Source organism: Lichenostomus cassidix, chromosome 4 (genome assembly GCF_008360975.1).
Source record: "Lichenostomus cassidix isolate B80296 chromosome 4, HeHo_3.0, whole genome shotgun sequence".
In the NCBI taxonomy this organism is placed as follows: Eukaryota; Metazoa; Chordata; class Aves; order Passeriformes; family Meliphagidae; genus Lichenostomus; species Lichenostomus cassidix.
This window is the reverse complement of record NC_139484.1, coordinates 46,222,265-46,242,020: the sequence shown is the minus strand read 5'-3', so window position 1 is coordinate 46,242,020 and position 19,756 is coordinate 46,222,265. Positions and strand designations below refer to the sequence as shown.

At 37.6% G+C, this 19,756-nt stretch overlaps 1 protein-coding gene across 2 annotated transcripts in view; it reads left to right on the top strand.

Annotated features, from left to right (window-relative positions):
• Nucleotides 1-19,756, top strand: part of GABRB1 (gamma-aminobutyric acid type A receptor subunit beta1) — a 123,077-nt gene that overhangs the window by 62,635 nt on the left and 40,686 nt on the right. For both annotated transcript variants that reach the window (XM_085059033.1, XM_085059034.1), the window contains one exon: nt 97-317. In XM_085059033.1, the coding sequence (XP_084915159.1) occupies nt 97-317 (221 nt within the window). The remainder of the gene's footprint in view (nt 1-96; nt 318-19,756) is intronic.

Genomic DNA, 19,756 nt, shown 5'->3' with positions numbered 1-19,756 from the left:
CTACGGATATTCAGTTGCTGAGACTCACCTAAAAATAAACTGCTGGTCAGTTAATCAGTATGAAAATACAAAAAGTCCGTCTTGTTTCTTCCCTAGGACTACACCCTGACCATGTACTTTCAGCAGTCCTGGAGGGATAAAAGGCTCTCTTATTCTGGGATACCTTTGAACCTAACTCTGGACAACAGAGTGGCTGACCAGCTCTGGGTGCCGGACACGTATTTCCTAAATGACAAGAAGTCATTTGTCCATGGGGTGACGGTGAAAAACCGAATGATTCGGCTCCATCCAGATGGGACAGTCCTTTATGGCCTACGGTATGTTGGGTGTTTTAATCAGCTCTATGTCTGTGCTGGCAGAAGTGCAGGTAGAACCAATGCCGCTTTCCTCTCCTTTTTTCCTGGTTTCTCTGTGCCACTGTAGGACTTAGCACATAGTCCATTTAGTCAACCACAGCACACCCAAGGATTTTACACAGAGCAGCAACACTACCTTTAATAGCTATAGCCATAGCTAACAAAACCTAATGCCTCTTTCTTTCAGCTCTTCTTAGTATTTTAAAACTAATGAAGGGTTCTTTATTATGGTTTTCACCTGGTAATCGATCACAGCTTAGACAAACACTTCCTTCCTTCCTTCTAAAATTTCTCCAGGAGCTCTTTAGGACAATGGGAAATTAAAATTAAGAGTTATTTGAAGAAATGTGACAAACATTTGATAGGGAATACAAAGGAGATGTTTTTAAATTTACATAAATTATTTAAATATTATCAGTATAACTGAGTATAGGGTTTTTTTACTCTATCTTGGTTTCTAACTACTTCTTCACACCACAGCTGCTTCTTCATAAAGTGCAAACCATATTCACCCCTGTAGATAAAAAATGTATCTTAAAGTTTGAACTGGCATGATCTAATGATAAGGTTCATAACTGTAAAATTAAAACTAAGCCAATTTATTTCTTACATTCAGATTGCTGCAGAGCCTGAGTGGGCCTTTATTGTATTATTTTTGAAGTTAAGATAGCTTTGCTTGGAAAATTGCCTGCCTGAAACAACCTTTGATCATTGTTATCATTCAACAGTGGAAATAATGTTTGGAGAACATAAACCTGAAAGCATAGTTCAGTTAATCAGAAAAAAAGTCATAAAGCATAAAACCTAGCTGAAATACCTCAAAATTGTACCTAAGAAAGAATTAGGGAAAAAAAAAAAAACAAAAACAAGCCGCTGCAGCAATCCAATGAAAACAATATTTGGGCAAGTATAACTTAGAGCTTAGTGAAAATGTAATTTTAAAATTACCTCTTAAACTATAAAAACATAACCTTTTAAAATACAACACAAACCACGCAAAGAAAGCCTTCCAACCCATCAGTTCAAGCTTCTCAAGAAAAAAAAAATATTTAAAAACTGTTGTTTTGGCTGCTTGTGGTTTTGCATTTGAACCTGTCTGATTCCCAGGCAGTGCATCAGTCGCTACCAACTTTAATGCAGCCAGATCTGTTCTGGTGCAGAAAAACTGCTACTGCAGTTGTAAAAAAGAACATGAGGGATCCATTAGGAATTAGCTGTTAGACCAAAGGCTGTCATTATCATCTGCTAAACTCAAGCATTTGAAGAATACATCTTCCTCATTACCTTCAGACCTCCTGCAGTTCCTTTCAATCAAACTGACTCCTGTGGGACAGTTTTTAGGAGAGGACTGTTTGGTCTGGTTGGACAAATTTTCAGAATATTTCTCCTTTTTTTTTCCTTTTAAGGCCAGGAACTAAATTTATTTCTATTCCAGAATTTGCGCAGTGGCAAGAATGCGTGTTAGAGCCAAGGGCTCCCTCACAAGCAATTGCATACACAGTATAAATTGCCTTGAAATGTATGCCATGGATGTGCTTCCACACACATGCTCTGCATCAGGTATCAATAACAGCCTTCTGCAGAAATACCAGAAACAGCTGTGATACATCTGGTGAACCTGCTACAAGCCCTGCCATGTGTTTCATCCACAGAACAGCAGCAGGCTGAGAAGCTGTGACCTTGCCTGAGCATACTGCCCACACTCTTTCTCTCAGAGGTACTCGAGGCAAACCTCCAGTGCAGCAGCTAAGATGGTCACCTTTGCATAACGAGTTTGTTCATTCATATGATTGAATAGCTATTCACATACGAATAGTTAAACAGCAATTCTGCAGCTCTGCAAGTTAATACCCCATTCAATACCTCACTACTTGTGTAGGAAAACAAGCAAACAAAAAACAAAACAAAAAACAGCAGAAAGTCACACACTGATATAAAGGGCACTCTATATTCCATACCCTTGCAGTCTGATACTGTGCAATTTCCTTCTCTCTTATCCCTGCCTCATGCCCTTGGTGCCTCAGGAGCAACTTCTGACTCTCCTAGGTTTCTGGGCTTCCCCACCTTCTCACCCCAGAGAAGGCAGCAGGGTCTCAGGGTACAGCAGGGACAGGTACTGCCAGATGTGCCCATATGCACTGAAAGTGTTGCCATCACCAGCCGCATGCAGAAAGAGATGCTGAGCTGTCAGGTCTTTTCCACAGCTCAAGCTGATGCACCATGTTTTCTCCAAGGATAAGGCAGCTGTTTAGACACATCTGGTGAAGAGACTTTGGCCTGTAGTTGCCAGTGAAAACACATGTAGTGTCCCCATCCCACAAGAAAGATCTAACCAAAGACAAAAATAACAAATGAGCGGAAGAAAAAATGAAGTTAAGATACGTTAAAAAAAATTTCATACAACAGATGGCAGTTATTGCACTAAACTTGCATCTGTTATGACTGGTTACTTTCCTCATGCTAATAAATATGCTTCTGTCAGCCTATAGTTTGCCTTTAGCTCTTGCATGCATCCATTTTTTCATATTTCAGAAACATATATATATATACGCGTTTCTCATAAGAAACAAAACACTGCAGAAAATGTTTTTAGGTAAAATTCAGCATTGCCTGTTAGAAATTTGAGCACAGTATCAATCTTAGTCTCACAAGTAGAAAAGAAACTTTCCAGTGTATTACCTTGATTTAGCTTCTGTGCAGTGGCAAGCATAAAGACAGTATCACCAAACCTCTCACATGGGTTGTGACCTGCAAGTTTCATTTTCCTTGCTGAAGATAGAATATTTGCCTGGCATAACTTGAACAAGAAAGACAGCGCCAATTATGCTGCAAACAGAATCTGAGTTCCTCACCAATCAGTCAGGGCCTTAAACTATATCTTGAGGATGGTTTAAATGCTTTCTTTCTCTCATGCCCCCTGTTCCCCTAACAGCTTTTCTATTTTCAGTACAGAGTTAATGTTTCTATTCAGCCTCAGTTATTAAATTTTACTGGCTCCTTTAAACAGAAGTTGGAGCAATCATAACAGCTCTGAATAACCTCTTTGCTTGCACCCATGTTCACAGCAGTTTGTCATTGATGCAATGTTCAGCAATCAGCAGAGCTGAGGAAAAATAAACCAAGGTTAACCATTTGGCTTTACAGATGAATAAATAAGGTAAACAAGCACATAATACACTGGACTGGTTTTCAATCATGTAACAAAGCATTATCACTGCAGTATGTCTCCATTATTGTATTATTTCTATGATGAACTCAACATCCCTTTAGCTATTTTTTCCAGTAACTTTCAGGTGCTAAGTCCCCACAGGTTAAAGAACAATGTGTGCTATAAATCTGTGCAGACACAGAATACTCCTAAGCCTTCTGACCTCTAAAACTGTATTGCTGTTATGTCTTTCGCTTCAAAAGCCAGTTCTGTTAATTGTTCACAGTAGTGAAAAATGTGTAACATTATTTACCAAATTACTCTTTCATCCTTTCACCCAAGAACTACACACACAAACACATTTAACTCCATGGTAATACTTCCACTGAGTTTCATTTCAAATGTACCAGGGAAGTTGAGTGTCATCGTTAATTATTATGTAGCTGAAGATTGTGTTTCTTCAGTTTCTGTGAAGTATTCCCCACCAGCAGCTATTATCATTTTCTGTGGTATGAACACCTGCTTCCTAAGAGGACGAAAAAAATGCCTCTGAGTCAATGAGCAAACCTGCAGCACTATGAGGCTGGTGTATGAGTTCCATCCTGGTGCCAATACAGCTGGTAAAATACTGGATTATTCTTTTTTTTCTCTCCATTTTTAACAAGTGATTGAATCCCATTAGCTCTAACCCTTCTGGCACTGACAGTCTCTCATTGCTTTTACTGCCTGTTCAGGAAAGACTGTAGAAATCTCTTCTAAAGCTCTAGATTCTTAAACCAGTACATGCTGTTGCTTCATTTGCTTCTATGTTCTCCCCCTTTCCCAAGTAAGATGCTAGACATATAACGTGTGTTTGAGATATTTAAGGAACCATTAATAATTTATCGTACTGCATTCTGTATTCAGATTCTTATGTCATGATGTCAGGAATGGAAGCTCAGATTTAAATCATCCTTTCCTAGTATTTTATGCCACCTCTTAATTCTTCTCAGATTTTCACTAGCAGAACAATGACACCTTGTTGCTTTGGAGACATCTGTTCTTTTATCGTGACATTGCCTCACAATAACCAACAGCAGAATTTCATACGTTAGAAGGAGCATATCCATCAGAAGTGTTAGTTGTTCAGAAGCATAACATACCTTCAGCAACACCTTTACACAGATTCTCTCCCTTCTGATGTTCAGACACAAACCCACCTTTCATTGGAACAATTCTTTATTCCAAGGCAAGGGGAACTGAGCATATCATGACAAGATGTGAAGATCTGGTTGTGGTTTCAGTGACACCACACATTTTTATACTGCTACAGCAGAGGATGACACTTTGCTAGGCACTGCTACAACTGCAAGAGAACAAGGGGAAGAATAATATTTGCCTTCAACATAAAGACTTATTTCACCCCTTCTTACACAAAGAAAGTTTTCTATGATGCAAACACTGGCAGACAAATTCACCTACCTCCAACCAATTTACAAATGAGAATTGATCAATTAAACATTGGATTTACTAACCACTTATTAATGCAATATCCATGGAAGCATATCCTAGAGGTGGAATGCAAGAAAAGCTGTATTTAAATACAGAATGTTTAGGTTTTTACTAAGTTTTTATGCAAACTTCCCTTTTTACTAACTCAATTTTGGCAATATAGCTGAGAATGTTACTAAAGAAATTTGCTAGACAGTTATTTACATCTTCCATTGCAGTGAAATTGTAATGGTTTGTGAATTGCTTTTGCATTGCCATGATTTGAGACTATGGAGTTTTGGTTTTCCTCTAAACACCTTCATGGATTTCCTTAAAGAGTCAGTTGTTGAGTCCTTTTGAGGACGATCCATCATGGCAACAAGTAGCCTATTTATGCTGGTACTCAGTAGATTGTCCTACTTGTGTTACTAAACAGTTCCAGCCAAAAAAAAAGACCACAGCTATTCTAATGTATAAAAACCCATGTCATAATAAAAATAACAATAAAAAGCTACACTTTGTTCCACTACAGAAAAAGTAAAGAGCAAATTATAAGGTAATGTTTTATTAGATTGTAATTTTTAAAATAGTAAAAAAAATTTTTCTTCCGTGTAATAATGGCAAAAGTTCTAGCAGTGAGCATTTTAAGACTCACAAGAACCAATTTGGGACTCCCTTTATATTTTTAAACCCTTAAAACATACAAGAACTTTGCAAAAATAAGTCAAGAAATTATTTATCATTTCTTCTGCTTCCCAAAACATTTCAGTCTGGGAGGGTTAATTTTCAGGATTCACAGGCACATGGAGACATTCCTCAGTGTACAGCTGTTAGGAAGGGGTAGTGATGAGGGGGGCAGTTCAGATGCACATTGTGGATGCCTGTTCAGCCTGCCACAGGTCACACTGCACCTGCTGCAAGCTTTCTTCCCATCAGACCTTTAAACAGGCATATGTGCCTGCTGGGAAGTCAGCATGACCCCTTTTGACAGGCAATGCACCACTAGGAGCATTCCTTTAACTCAGAAGGATAAAAAGGGAGGAAAAGGACATGGCAAATTGATCCTGAGGCAGAAGGATTGTTGTCTTTGTCCCTTCAGCAGCTTGCAGACTGTTTGAATTGTCTGTATCACTGTCAATCCTGTTGTCATCTCCTCTTCCTGGTCTATAACCCGGTCCTGGCCGTGGCTTGGCTTTTACAAGATGATCACAGAAGTATGGCATTGTTTAGGTTGGAAAGGTCTTTTAAGATTATCACATCCAAACATTTACCTCACACTGCCAAGTCTGCCACTAAACCATGTCCCTAAATGCCATATCTACATATCTTTTAAATACCTCCATGCAATCTCACGTTGATTTTGCAAAATGAAACATATCAATCAACACAGGATTTTATAATTCTTTAACATCATGTGATTAAGAATACCTGAGACAGATATCATTGTAGTACTATATAACTGAAAGCTGAAACTGAGGAAATCTAAGACAAAAGTGAGTACAACACCTAAACTTACGGGGCATTATTTATATAGACCTTTACTACTGCAGGTAATTCAGAAAACCTCCAGCTGCTGATGGGCTTCTATGTGCAAACCAAAAATACTTCTTCCAAAACACCAATGTTTTATTCAGCATCAAACACAAAATGGAGCTGGCAGGCTCAGTAAATTTAAGTGGCAAATCTGTAGTTAATAAATAGCACACGGATAATAGTGTAGTTAATAAATAGCAAATGGAAAAGGAAGGCTGAAAACGACAAGAAAAAGGAAGAAAGCTAAGGTGCTCTCTGGCCACCAGGCCAGCTAAGTCCCAGGTGCAGCTCAGAGACAACATTGCTGTCTTCCTTTAGCACAAATAGCCTCCAAAACAGCCAGGGTGAATCCAGCAGCTGTCCATCCCTGAAAGGGGTGCTTTCCTCATCCCTGAGGAGAGGGAAACTGAATTCCCTCCAGTGGCACGTGTAGCAAATCTCCCCCCTCGTGCCCCCAGGGTACAGCAGAGATGGCAGAAATGCAGCTCTGTGGGGAGCAGCTATTCATAAGCTCCATATGCTGACTTATCAAATAATCTGTATTTGATTTAGAACTTTTTCCTCCAATTTCACCCAGCTTGGTTTTTATTCCACATAACATAGTGTTTTTAATATGCAATATAGAGAAGACAAGGAAACACTTCAGGTTGACTAGGTCTCTGTAGAGAATATATTAAAAGCAGCAGAAACACACAAGTTCTGAACATGGACTCAGCTTTGAATATATGAGCATTGGCTCTTGTAATCAGTGGCTAAGTACATAAGCAGTCTGGTGGAGTCACCACTGGCTTCCCAGGCTTGAATTTGAACACAAGCTTTAGATGCTGTAATTGATTGCAGCTATCAAATACAGCACTTTGAAGAACTAAATAAGTATTTTGTAGAGCAAAGTCCACTAAGCTTTTTTCAAAGACCACTTAATTCAAGCAGATTCTAGATAAAATACAGATTACTGAAATGATATGTCAACTATTTAAGTATATTAATATTTTTAATAACTATTTAAGGTCATTAATACTATCCAAAGAACAATGAAAAATAATTTGACAATATTTAACAAATTTTTAATTTTAAAGCTTAAAGACACTGCAGAGTAGGGGTTACATATTTTCTAGGTACCACATAATCTCTTCCCATCTCAGTATAAGTAGATTTTGGATTATTTTCTTATCCTCTATTTTACAGACTGTGTTCTGCCTACTGAATCTGAGCAAGTCCTCCTTTTCTTCCATATCAGAAGTGCAACTATTTTCCAATACTTTGAAATTATTGCTCTTTCACTATCAACCTGATCTGCATCAAAATTGCTCTTCTAAATAAAATGGTCTTCAATTTTTCTTTTACTATGTCTTCCTTTTAAAAGAACTCTTGTCACACCAAAACTTCTCTCTAGTGTGTATAAATAAAACTATTATATTTGGCTAAAACATATTGGGGGATAAAAATCAAGTAAAAAAATAATTTAACGCCAGAGAATAGCACTGAGGTAATTTTGATCAAGAGGTATTTCAGATAAATTTATACACACACTCTAAGACTCACTTCATCCAATAATAGTATAGGCAAGTTTTTACAAGTATTTCCTTCTTTACTTGCTTTTAGGGGGTAGGCATTAAATGAGAAAGGAACTTCTGTGTATTTGCTAGCTCAGTTTTCTCCTCTACACACCATTAAAGCTCAGATGCAGAGATATAATTGAGTAACCAGAAAGAAAATCCTCACAAGCTTTTCACAACTGAGCCACAAAATGCCTGTTGTTTCATTGTGGCCAGTAACATACACAGCATTGAAGCAGAACATCTTTAATTTGCATACTCTGGAAGTTAGTGCTTAAGTTTGCATAATGTTGTAATATTTGCTTTTTCCCTAAACTGATAGATTTTTAACACATTTATTGCCACATAGATTGCAAGGAACACCAACTGGACATATAAAGTTACAATAGTTACTTGTATTTTTGAAAGAAAAAGGCAAAAACATTTTTTAAACCACTGCAATTTAACATCTTCAATGCTGTATTTATTAGTTTTAATATCTCCTGGTCAAGGGGCAGCAAGAAAAAAGTTGCACAGATTTTATTTGTAAGGATTTAGTTCAAATAATGTCTTAGCCCATTTCCCATTATTTTCTTCTGCCAGAAGACATCTGTGGAACGCACCTCTGTAGTCCAATAAAAAAAAATAATCTCAATTTCTGTTTTATTAGACCTGAACTATTCTGTGAGAAATATTTCCATACCTGAACAAATGTTTCTGAACAAATACTTCTGACAAATCTCTAGTCAGACTTTTTGCACATGGAGGGAAGGGAGAGAATAAAATGTTGTCAGATTATTTCCTAAGAAATATTCTATTGACCCTAGCTGGCATAATTTCAAATAAGGTTGGCTACTGGCTTACATGTCTTGTTACAAGGTCTCCAGTTGTTGAGTCTTTCACTGAAAGAAGTAAATGAAAAAGCTATAAAACTAGCACTTTTATTTTTTTGGCGGGATTCTAGAAAGGTATAGCAATATTTAATTAAGTTATTTCTTTATATGAGACAGATAATTCTGCTCCTAACCCAATTTTATAATACAGGGTATACGTTTAATCCATCTACAGAGAATTACTAAAGTGAATAAGGATTCCAAGATATCTCTCTGGGATATTAGGTAGAGTTAAGCCTAAACTGGCAAAAGACTTGTATCAGCCAGATTTTTTAAAGACTTAAGGCAAAAATTTCAACTTTTCACAATCTACCTTTGGATGCAAGGAAAAGCAGTTCCCACTGAAATACTTCAAGATGAGCCAAAAGAGTTCAGCAGCTAAAACCTGCTTTAAGTAAACGGCTTTGAAAAAATAAAGGAAAAAGGAAAAGACTACTCTAAGGAGTAATTTAACTCAAATTCTAGAAAGTTTTAAAATACGTGCTGTCATCCAAGTGTGGGCACCGTGTGCATTAAGAGTGCTGCAGATTTTTGTGTTACCTGGGAGCCCCCTGCTGGGACTCTGTCATGAGAAAACAAGAAAAGAGAAGGGTTTTGTTTTGAAAGTGTGTCTCAGATGTTTCAGTAGTATTTAATTATGCTATATGTGGTATATTAATGCAACCTCAGAGTCACTGAGTATTTAATTTCTATAAGCAAATCACTAAAAAGAAGAACTCTGCATAACAGATGCATACGCTTAGTATTAGTTAAATACTTCAAATACTTTAAAATATTCCTTACTCTGGGAAATGCATGAAGATGATTCAAATGGACAGCCCATATGCTAAATATTAAGGATCTAAACTGATAGATGATCTATGTGGTTATCATTAAAGAAGATATAAAAACAGAATTGGGTTTATTCAGTTTAACACATATACCAAATAAAAGCAAGCCAAACAACTCAGATGTTGAAGGACTTCAGGGCTGTAAGAAACATACAAAGTACAATACTAATTGTCTTTCATGGAAAAATAGTGGAATAGTATTTTCATTGCACCACTTGGTTTAACTGAAAAAATACAGAAACATTTTCAGGCACACAAGCTCTTCTTAAGGTCTAAACAAACTAAAAGATTTCAGGCTAAGTACATGGTAGAAGAATTGCTCTTAACTCACAGATCATCAGTATTTTCTTTTTTGAAAATCTCATCTTAAATATTTCAGCTTATACTGTAGTCACTACCTTCTCCATTCTGCCGGGTATGGCCATTCAGAGCTCTGTGCAATTAAACTGCCTGGGTTATAAACAGCAGCCTCTTCCACAAGTATTTTGTACCCTTATAATTTCATTCTTCTGGTTATCAATGATACTGACATAAAGCTTAGTTTCCAGATTAATCTTTGAGGATATTTTGTAGGTCTCCCTATAAGCTGGAAATGTTTTCTCAATGGCAATGGAAGTTTCTGTCTTTTATGAGTGTTGAGGTGATGGCTGTTTGATATATATCTATGAGCTTCCATTCACTAGTGATCTTTTATTCCATTTTTAATTCCTCTTTTTCTATTATTTCCTAATGGCAAAATGTCAGGCTTATGTTTAAGGTGCCAGTGAAAATATCAAAGCATTTTCTTGAAAAAAATCAAAGGCCTGCATGCTCACAAGATTATAAGTAAATCTGCCTGAATACTGCACAGCACTGTTCAGGACTTTCTGCTTTCATGGGGAATAACTCAATCTTCTGCTATACTCAGTCACCTGTAGGAAATTTTATCAGAATAAGCAAATTATTTGCTAAATTGAAGAGCTATTAGCATACTCAAAGAGACAGTCCTGGCCATAGCAAGAGGAGTTTAAAGATCAAAGGAAAAAACTTATCGCAGTTCTTCTCACTATGCCAGGTATGCACTTACTTTGTGTAAAGGTAACAAGAAGTAAAATATATATGTAAATATTTTTCCTACCAAAGCAACTTTAAATTAGACGCAGGAAGAATGTATGAAACTAGTGGAAGCTGCAATATATGAACTTGAAAATATAACATTTCCAAACCTGTTTTTAAACCCTTTTCCTCAAAGGATTTCAAATGCCATCCTTCAATAAAAAAATAAGGTGTCCATTAAAGGAAAAGAAATTATTCTGTGAAACCACTGGACACTAAACCTTAGGAATATGTTATTTAGCTACTAGACATGAGAATAATAGCAAAAAAATATATAGGATGGAAGGTAGAAAGAGGAGAGTTTCAAAACCCTAAAGGTTTTGAAAAAAAAACCCACAATGGCTTTAATACTTTTCTACATTTTTATTAGCTTATTTTAATGAAAGAATGCCCATGTAGTTTATTATTACTTATATCATCAAAACAGTTCAGGGAAGAACTTCTGAACTATGAAATCCAGCAGAAAATACAACGCAGTGGTCAAGTAGCAATGCCTTACTGTATTTCCCTCTTGTCCTGTGGAAAGAAAAACAAATGAATAAAACTACCCAACTACCTCTTGGGACTCAAGAAGCCATGCAACGTAGAAAGGTTATGATGAAACAACACAAAGTGAGAATTGAACACCATATACAACCTGATTTTATCTGAAAATTCCCCTTAACTACTCAGACAACATAAGCAGAAAAGTTTGTCTGTTTTATAAACTTCGGTCTTAATTCAGTATTTTAACATGATGGTAAAGAGCATCTGTGTCATCTAAGGAGATTTTTACTTGTTCTGGACTCACGAGCAACTGATCAACAACTAAGGCACAGTAGCATTAGAAAGAGTCTATTGCAAGTCTTTTAAAGCTAAAGACAGAAGAAACAGGCACAACAACAGATACTGACTGTGAGGAATTGCATGTCAGGTATTTCTAGAAATCAAATGCAGATGTGTTGCTAGGAGAGAACAAAAGCCTGCAGAGTCAAAGCCTGCAGAATATTAAAGATCTTAGAATCACAGAATATTCTGAATTGGAAGGGGCCCACAATGATCAAAGTCCAGCTCCTGGCCCTGCACAGGACATTCCAGAGAATTACACCATGTGCCTGAGAGCCCTATCCAGGTGTTTCTTGAACTCTGTCAGGCTTGGTGCTCTGAGATTACTCAAGACAGGAGGAAAGAGGTGAAAAGAAGAGCTGATGTAGGTCAGCACCAAAGCCTGAGCCAGGAAACTGTCAAAAATACATAAATACCTGTTCTGATACTTAAGTAGCTTAGGAAAACAAGCCTTGTCCTCATTCTGCTCATGGCTTTGGTACACAAAACATTTCCTTCCTTCCTTCCTTCCTTCCTTCCTTCCTTCCTTCCTTCCTTCCTTCCTTCCTTCCTTCCTTCCTTCCTTCCTTCCTTCCTTCCTTCCTTCCTTCGGCTTTGATCCTCTCTGCTCAAAGAGCCAATAGAAGAGCCATCCTCACATTCACAGAACATCCAGCTTCCTCACTTTTCACCAGTCCATGCAATCTTGCCAAGTGTGCTGGCACCACCATTGAACACAGCTAACCTTCATGATCTTAGTGAAAAATCAAAGTGTTCTGTATCTAGCCTTTCTCTGACAGTACTCTAAATGCAGCTCTAATTAATGTGTGAAAAATTAATGTGTGAAAAAGTACCAAGAGATTCCATTTGTGCCTTTTCTTGGATTTCAGATATTACAACCTGCCAGCTCTGTAAGTTGCTAAGTATTAAAAAGTATGACTGTACTGCATAATGAGACATGGAGTGGGCTACCTGAAATAATTTAAGTACTTAGCTGGACCACTTACTCTCCTGCTTTAACAGACCCACTTTTCTGGCTGTCCTGTGTTCCATCCATTTGAAAAACATTTTGTCTCAAGAAGAAATTAGAATGGCTAGTGGATTTTGAATAGAACCAGGCAATCCTTTTATGAAACTTTTAAACCAATGTACATGTTTTGAAAATGAAATTTAAAAAAAGCAAACAAAAAAGCAAACAAACAAAATAAGATCCTCCAAGATATCACAAGGAAAGCATTTTTACATGAATATTTTCTATAGAACATACACACCTTCTTTATATTGGGAAATATATATTTTAATCCCCGAATAATGTATATTTAATTCCTGAAATCACACTGTTTATAACAAGTCTGCATGCTCTGTTTATGAGGGATATTCAGGCTGCAGAGGAGTAATGACAGATATTGTGCATTCAAGATGCTACTCAACTGTATATCAGTCTGCTGGATCACTGGTGTACACAGCACTCAATGAATATAAAAGAGCACCAAATATCATTGTGTAAAAATAAAGAGAAATTATATTTTTGATATAAAGAATATCTAAAACCAGATAAAACTGTATGAAGCATCAACATTGGAGTAAGTTATTCTTACCTCTCTAAATAAAGTTAAACAAATAAATAAGCATATTCTACTCTAGAATCACTTACAATTTTTGTACCTTCCCCGTAAGATATTTTTGGTATACAGAGCTGCTATCCACCTTGTAAAACAGCTACCACTACTGAAAGACAAAAACAGTGAAAATATTCCCCCCTCAAAATATCCAATTACAAAATATCTACCCCCTTAACCCTTCAAAGTTCTCAATACTGCTTTAGTTAACAGACATTTTAGGATAAAAATATCTCATTTGCACAAACAATGATTTTCTAAGTTGTGAGCAACACAGATGAAATCTGACTCATCAGTGTTGGCAGTCAGGAGAAGCTGAATGCTCTTAAGTACAAATGAGCGACACTCTCAGGAACTCACTCTCTGTCTTACGCAGGCCCAGCTGAAGAGCTTATAGGGTGAAAAGACAAGCTCATATAAATAATCCACACAGAGAAGCCCACATGTGTATACATATATTATCTCCTAATCCATGCTGTGCTGGTCTAAGAAAGTCTCTTCCAGACTCCTCCACATTAACCATCACCATTTCCCTGCTAGAGATTACAGCTCTCTTGTGGATGATAACGAAGGTTGCTTTGGTGAATACTTCCTAATCTATTTCAGTCACTGTGAAATAGTTACTGCCTTACCCAGTTTAACTTCCAATCAACAAAAACAGATTCACAAAGACTATTCAAGGTGTTTGCACATCAGTAGCTCTGCTGGTAGACAATAATGGATTTTAGTTTCAATGGAAGGAGAAAATTACAGGATGGGAGCTTCTTCACCGGTTGCACCTGGGAAGGGAAATATGTCTGCTTAACAAAGACAGAGAGTTTTTTTCACCCAGCAGTGAAAAGAAGAACTGACAGGAGGTGTACTTTTTGTCCAGAATGGAGTAAACAACAATAGCGAAAATTGCTGTGTAAGTCACGGGACAGTATTTTCCAAAGGCAAAGGGGTACACATCATCCATAAATCAATCCATGCTCCAAATTAGAGTGCAAATTCTCAGAAAAACATGGCTCCCAAAAAAATTCCTGTTTATTAATTTGCCTTACTACTCCCAAGACACATGATCAGGTTGTGAAGGAAATGTCACAAGGCAGTACTTGCAGTAGTGTGAATGACAACTCCAAGGGCCTTTGCTTTCCACTGGATCTCGACTCCTGTTTTCTAATTAAAATGAATGTCCAGGTACAATTTTTATTTCTATAATGTTTTAACTGACTCAATGGCACAATTCACAGAAAAAAATATGGCATAAGAACAACAAAAAAGCTGTACTAGAGTAACAGAAACACACCAGGTTTGTTGTAAGATTACAGTTAATTTATGCTTATTCAGAAAGTTATGAGGATTAATAAAATGTTGCAACTAGAAATATCTTTGCAGTAATACATGCTTTAAACTGATTTATTCTCACAGAATCAGTGTTGGGAAAAATACAATGAAAACATGATTTCTTCTCTGATTTATCTTATTTGCTCATTACAATCCATCGACTGGGCATGATCATCAATCAGTTTTCTACACAAAAATCACATCATCATTCCTCCCAGGCCAAAGGTGTGCAAAAAAACCCAAACAGTCTAATATCTTTGTTCACACTTTATACTGCCAGCAGAATCAGTATTTTCACAGAACCAAAAATCATCTCATTGATGTCCCAGTGCAAGGTTTTCATTTCACTTTCAGTTCTCCAAAGGAATTAGTAACCACACATGGTAGGTTAACTGGAGCAGCTCAGCTTCTTCAGATGCACTGGAGTTTCCTCACATTATCTGTATCAAGACATAATTGCACTGCCAGCTTTGCTGACTGGAATTATTAACTGTCACATTCAACTACCGATCTGGAACAAATGAGGTGTACTTACTGTCTGGACAGGGTGGGAGAACATGGGTAAACAGTGAATACCAAAGACCTGAGGAAAACCCTCAGAAATCAATCACACTTTGTATTAAGAATTGCTTGAGTGGTCTGTAAAGGCTTGATAATCTAAGCACTCTATAAGTGACAAAAGCATATTTTAATGAGTAATGGGTCTTAGAGTCAGTTACAAACAATGCAGCGTCATGCCATAAGATGCCACTTACTGCTGCTGTTGCATTCTTTCCTAGGTGATCCATGTCATTAATAGATTTCATAGGTGAGCTCATTATAAATAAGCATAGCTGTATAAATAACTACAGATACAAGTGGAAGCCCTTTTTCCTTTGCCTCAGAGTTCTTTCTGCCTTGTACTTTCCTTTCTCTTCTCTACAGGACCCCTATAGAAAATGCTGCCTTCCCTTCCCTCTCTCTTGCACTCTGCTAGGAGCAAGGAGTGTAGTTTCAAATGATACTCAACATAAAGTCCTAAAAATCTCGAGTCAAAATTTTCAGTAATTGATTAGCTACTAATTTCCTCTTCTGTATAGCTAAAAAAAGACGCAAGGCTCACCTACCATCAGCAAAACTCCTAGCAGTTCACATCTTAAACAGATGCTTAGCCTGATCAGGCATCTGTTTCCACAAAAAACAAACAAAAACAAACCAAAAACAAACAAACAAAACAAAAAACCCAAAAAAAAAAAAAAAACCAAAAAAGCCAAAACACCCCAAACCAACCCCAGAAGTAGGTCTGGTCCCTGAAGCAACCTGTTATTTTGACCAAGCACATCCTGAAGCCTTCCAGACCAGGCTGCATGTGGAGGATGTGCATGTCTTTCTTTCTCACACAATAAGTATGCTGGTGTCTAATTTTATTTTATTAAAAAAAAAACCAAAACAACCAACCCAAAAAGTGAAGATACCAGATGACACTAACATTCATTGCTGCCATCTAGCAGACCTCTATTCTCTCCTGAGCAGGATGTTTCAGTCAGCAGATATTACCTGCACCTTTCTTGCATTTAGTCACTTTTAGAAGGTTTGTATAGAGACATTGAAAAGGTTACAGATTTATCACCTTTTTTTTTTAATGCAAACCAGGCTGAAAACCAGTGATCTGATCTGACTTTATTTCTCTCTTGGACCTTCCTTTATGCTAAGCACTTCCTATCCAGCTCACTCTTTTTCTTATCTTGCAACATACTTGCACTGTCAGCCTAACTTACTATTTGCGGTAAATTTCAGCTCCAACTCTGAGACACTTTTTATTGAAGTATCTTGTTTGCCCTGGTATGGTTATATGCTTTTGGGATTTATATTATAAAATTTATTTTCATGGGTTTATAGCAATGCAGTAAAAATTCTCATTGCACTGAAATTTAGCTTACAAGTATCAGATACAGAGCTTTTTTTTAATATTTCAAAGGTTACACTGTAAAATTTTAGTGATATTTTTATTATGGTTTCTTGATATTTACAAGCATCTTCATTCTTCCACCATTCATTTCCACTCTACTCTGAATTATTTCTGATGCAGTGCATTGAACAGGAAAAAAAGTCTGACATTATCTTTTAAAAGTACATATCTGGCTTAAGGTTTTGATTTTAGAAGGTTCTAATTCATTCAAAGCAACAAGTTTTCTCAGAGACCTTTTCTCTCACCGCCTCATCTCTTCCATGCATGAGCTCTCCCTTTCCCATTGCCTCCTATTCCCACCACTGTGCTGGAGCTTCAGACTCCCCTGGCAAAAGGCAGAAGCTAGCAAGTCTATTTGTCTGCATTTGAGGTAATTTCCTCACCCCACCCCTACTTTGTGATATAGTACTGTGTAACTAGCTATGTAATTGTTCTCTGAAGCAGAGTTCTGGCACCTGAAAGTCAGACTCTTCTTTAGCAAAATAATGGCGATTAATTTACTGACAATTACGTTGTAAGGTAAGGTAAATCTCCCAAGACAAATTAAATTTGATGTCCCCTTCCCCAAAATATTTCCATGCCTAGAGCACTCTAATTGAAAATTACATAGATTTGAGACACTCGGACTTTGCACTGACTGTAGAAGTCAGGGTTCTCTGTGAAAAAAATACAGAAATAAAGTGATCTACAGCTCTGGCAGAACGCCTTTTTAAACAACTGCCAAGCAGGACATAAAGTACCAAAGCATGGTGTTCCCCTAAGCATTCAGCAACACCTGCTTAACACTCTTGATAACATGTATTTGCATTCAGAAGAGAGGTTAAAGGTGAGAATGATGCCATCAGCTTGCATTCTGCAACGGAGATCAAAGTTAGGGACAGAGAATTCTGCTTGAGGACATCACTTGCTGCAGGCAGTTCTTAGGCAGTGTTGTCCCATAGATCACAACACCATTATCACAAGGCACTGTATCTGCAAGCCTGCATCACAAACTTCATAAGCTTTTAAGAGCTTCAAGAGATTTCTGAACCTGAAATACTTAAAGGAAGATCAGCAGTGACCTTTTCCAGTAAACAACCCTTCATCATCAAACAAACAACAACCAAAAAAAAATACCAGCAAAGGAAGCATAAACAGCAAATGGATAATAGGTTTCAAATTTACAGTCAGTTCAGTGTAGCAGAAGAGTATTTGACTATTGCATAGCTTTGTTGGCACAAAACAGATGTAATAAACGAGTGCCTGGGTTATGTTAAAGAATACCAATTGGAGCAAACTGAATTAACCACAACAGCAAGACTAGACATATGCTTACTGCTATCAACACATCCTGCATCAGACCCAGTAACTGTTTAGGTATATAAAGACACACAGACCATTCTTTCTCTCTTTGATGAATGTCACACTGTGCTCAGTGGCTTGCCCCTGCCTGACACTGAATATATACCACAGGATTAGGCTCTGCCGCTGAGTTAGACAGAGAACATTATTTAAGAATAGAGTTTTGACTCTTCCAGGACTTCTGTCTGAGACAAAGCTCAGGCAGCTTACCAGCAATGAGCTGACCATGACAGTTTACTGATGGTGGATATTCCCACTGACATGGGAATAACTTGACAAAATACACTGTGTGGGAGTACTGCCTTCATCAGTTCATCATCATTACTCTCTTCAGAGATGGTGCCCAACTGATGGTGCCCAACAGTCAGCTCAACGTATGAGCTGATTCAAGAACAATAGTCAATTCAGGCAAATTCTGCTTCATTCGTCTTTGCAGCTGTTGGTGGTATGACCGGGGGAAATAGGAATTGGACAAGGAGTGTCTCAGGGGACTTACAGGACAACACAGCAGCCCAAGGAGGCAACTCAGTAGCTTTTGGGGAGAAGAACATATGTGAATGGAAGGAGCAATAGAAACAGTCATGTTTCCATTAAGCTGTTCTTTTCTTTAACATTCTTATTTCAAGCCAATGCAGTTGATTGATTTGACACCCTGCAGATTAACTTTTCATGCCTGTCTTTTGCTTCAAAATAGACATTTGTATTTACACCTCAGAGAAAACTAAATATTCCTCCTCTACATTTGACAAGTCTATTCACTCTCAGGAATGTTACTAGCTACACAGGGATAGACAAACTCAGAATGACTCCTCCAGGTCTCGGCACAAATCCATGACCGTTACTATGCTAGTTATTTCTTCCAATTTTTTTCAATAGTTTGTTGTGGTTTTGTTGAGGGGGGAGGGGGGAGGAGTTGTTGATCACTGCAGCTCTTTTTATCTTAAAAGCAATGTTTCAGGCCTTGAAAGACATTGCAGAAGCTCACCATGTGTACTCTTCTGGCTGCAGCAATACTAGCTCAAGACCTTGATACCCATGGCAACCAGAGTTATTGCTGAGCTGCTCACGTTTTATTCACGGTTCAACGTGGGCAGCTAAAGGGGCAGACTGGGAGGAAAGAAACAGGATGTCAGGGGGGAGGAGGAGGCTGTAGCACTGCAGGCCAGTGGGAGCTATAGCCAGAACATTCAGGCTATCCTTGAGACACCTTTCCCCACCAACACTATCCTCAAGCAGTGGAAGAGATGCTTCTGGAGGCACACTGGGTTTTGCATTGAGAAAAGGTTGGTCAGTGTATGACCACAGGTACTGTAGGTTATGGTGACCAACAACTGTAGCACCACTGGCTGGCTGGGCACTTCTGCCTAGAATAATCACAATAAAGTTCTAGTAAAGTCATGGGAGAAAGAATTGACCTAATGTTTATTTATCTACAGTGTGTTAAATTCACTCTGCTTAATCCAAAATATACATAGCATCTTTATTTATACACACACATAAACATATGCATACATACATACGTAGATACACACCTTTTTCAGAAAGGCACACCTCAGGATCCCATATTTAAAAGCATTTTAACCTCTTTGTGAATTTTAATCTATTTCTGATTTTGTTTTTTTCTCAAAGAAAATCAAAGATGAAGGAGAAGCAAATCAAACAAACACTGACAAGTTCAGGGTATTGAGGAAACACAATAGAAAGTCCATGGTCTGACCCATTTTTCCTGGTCTTATCTTTGTGTGACTTAAGCAGAACAGGTCACTTTACCCAGCATTATAAAGGTTGTTGAACTCTTCTCATGTTAGATCTTGTTCTCAGCTGTGTACAGCTTTAACCCTTTGAGCTGCATATTTCT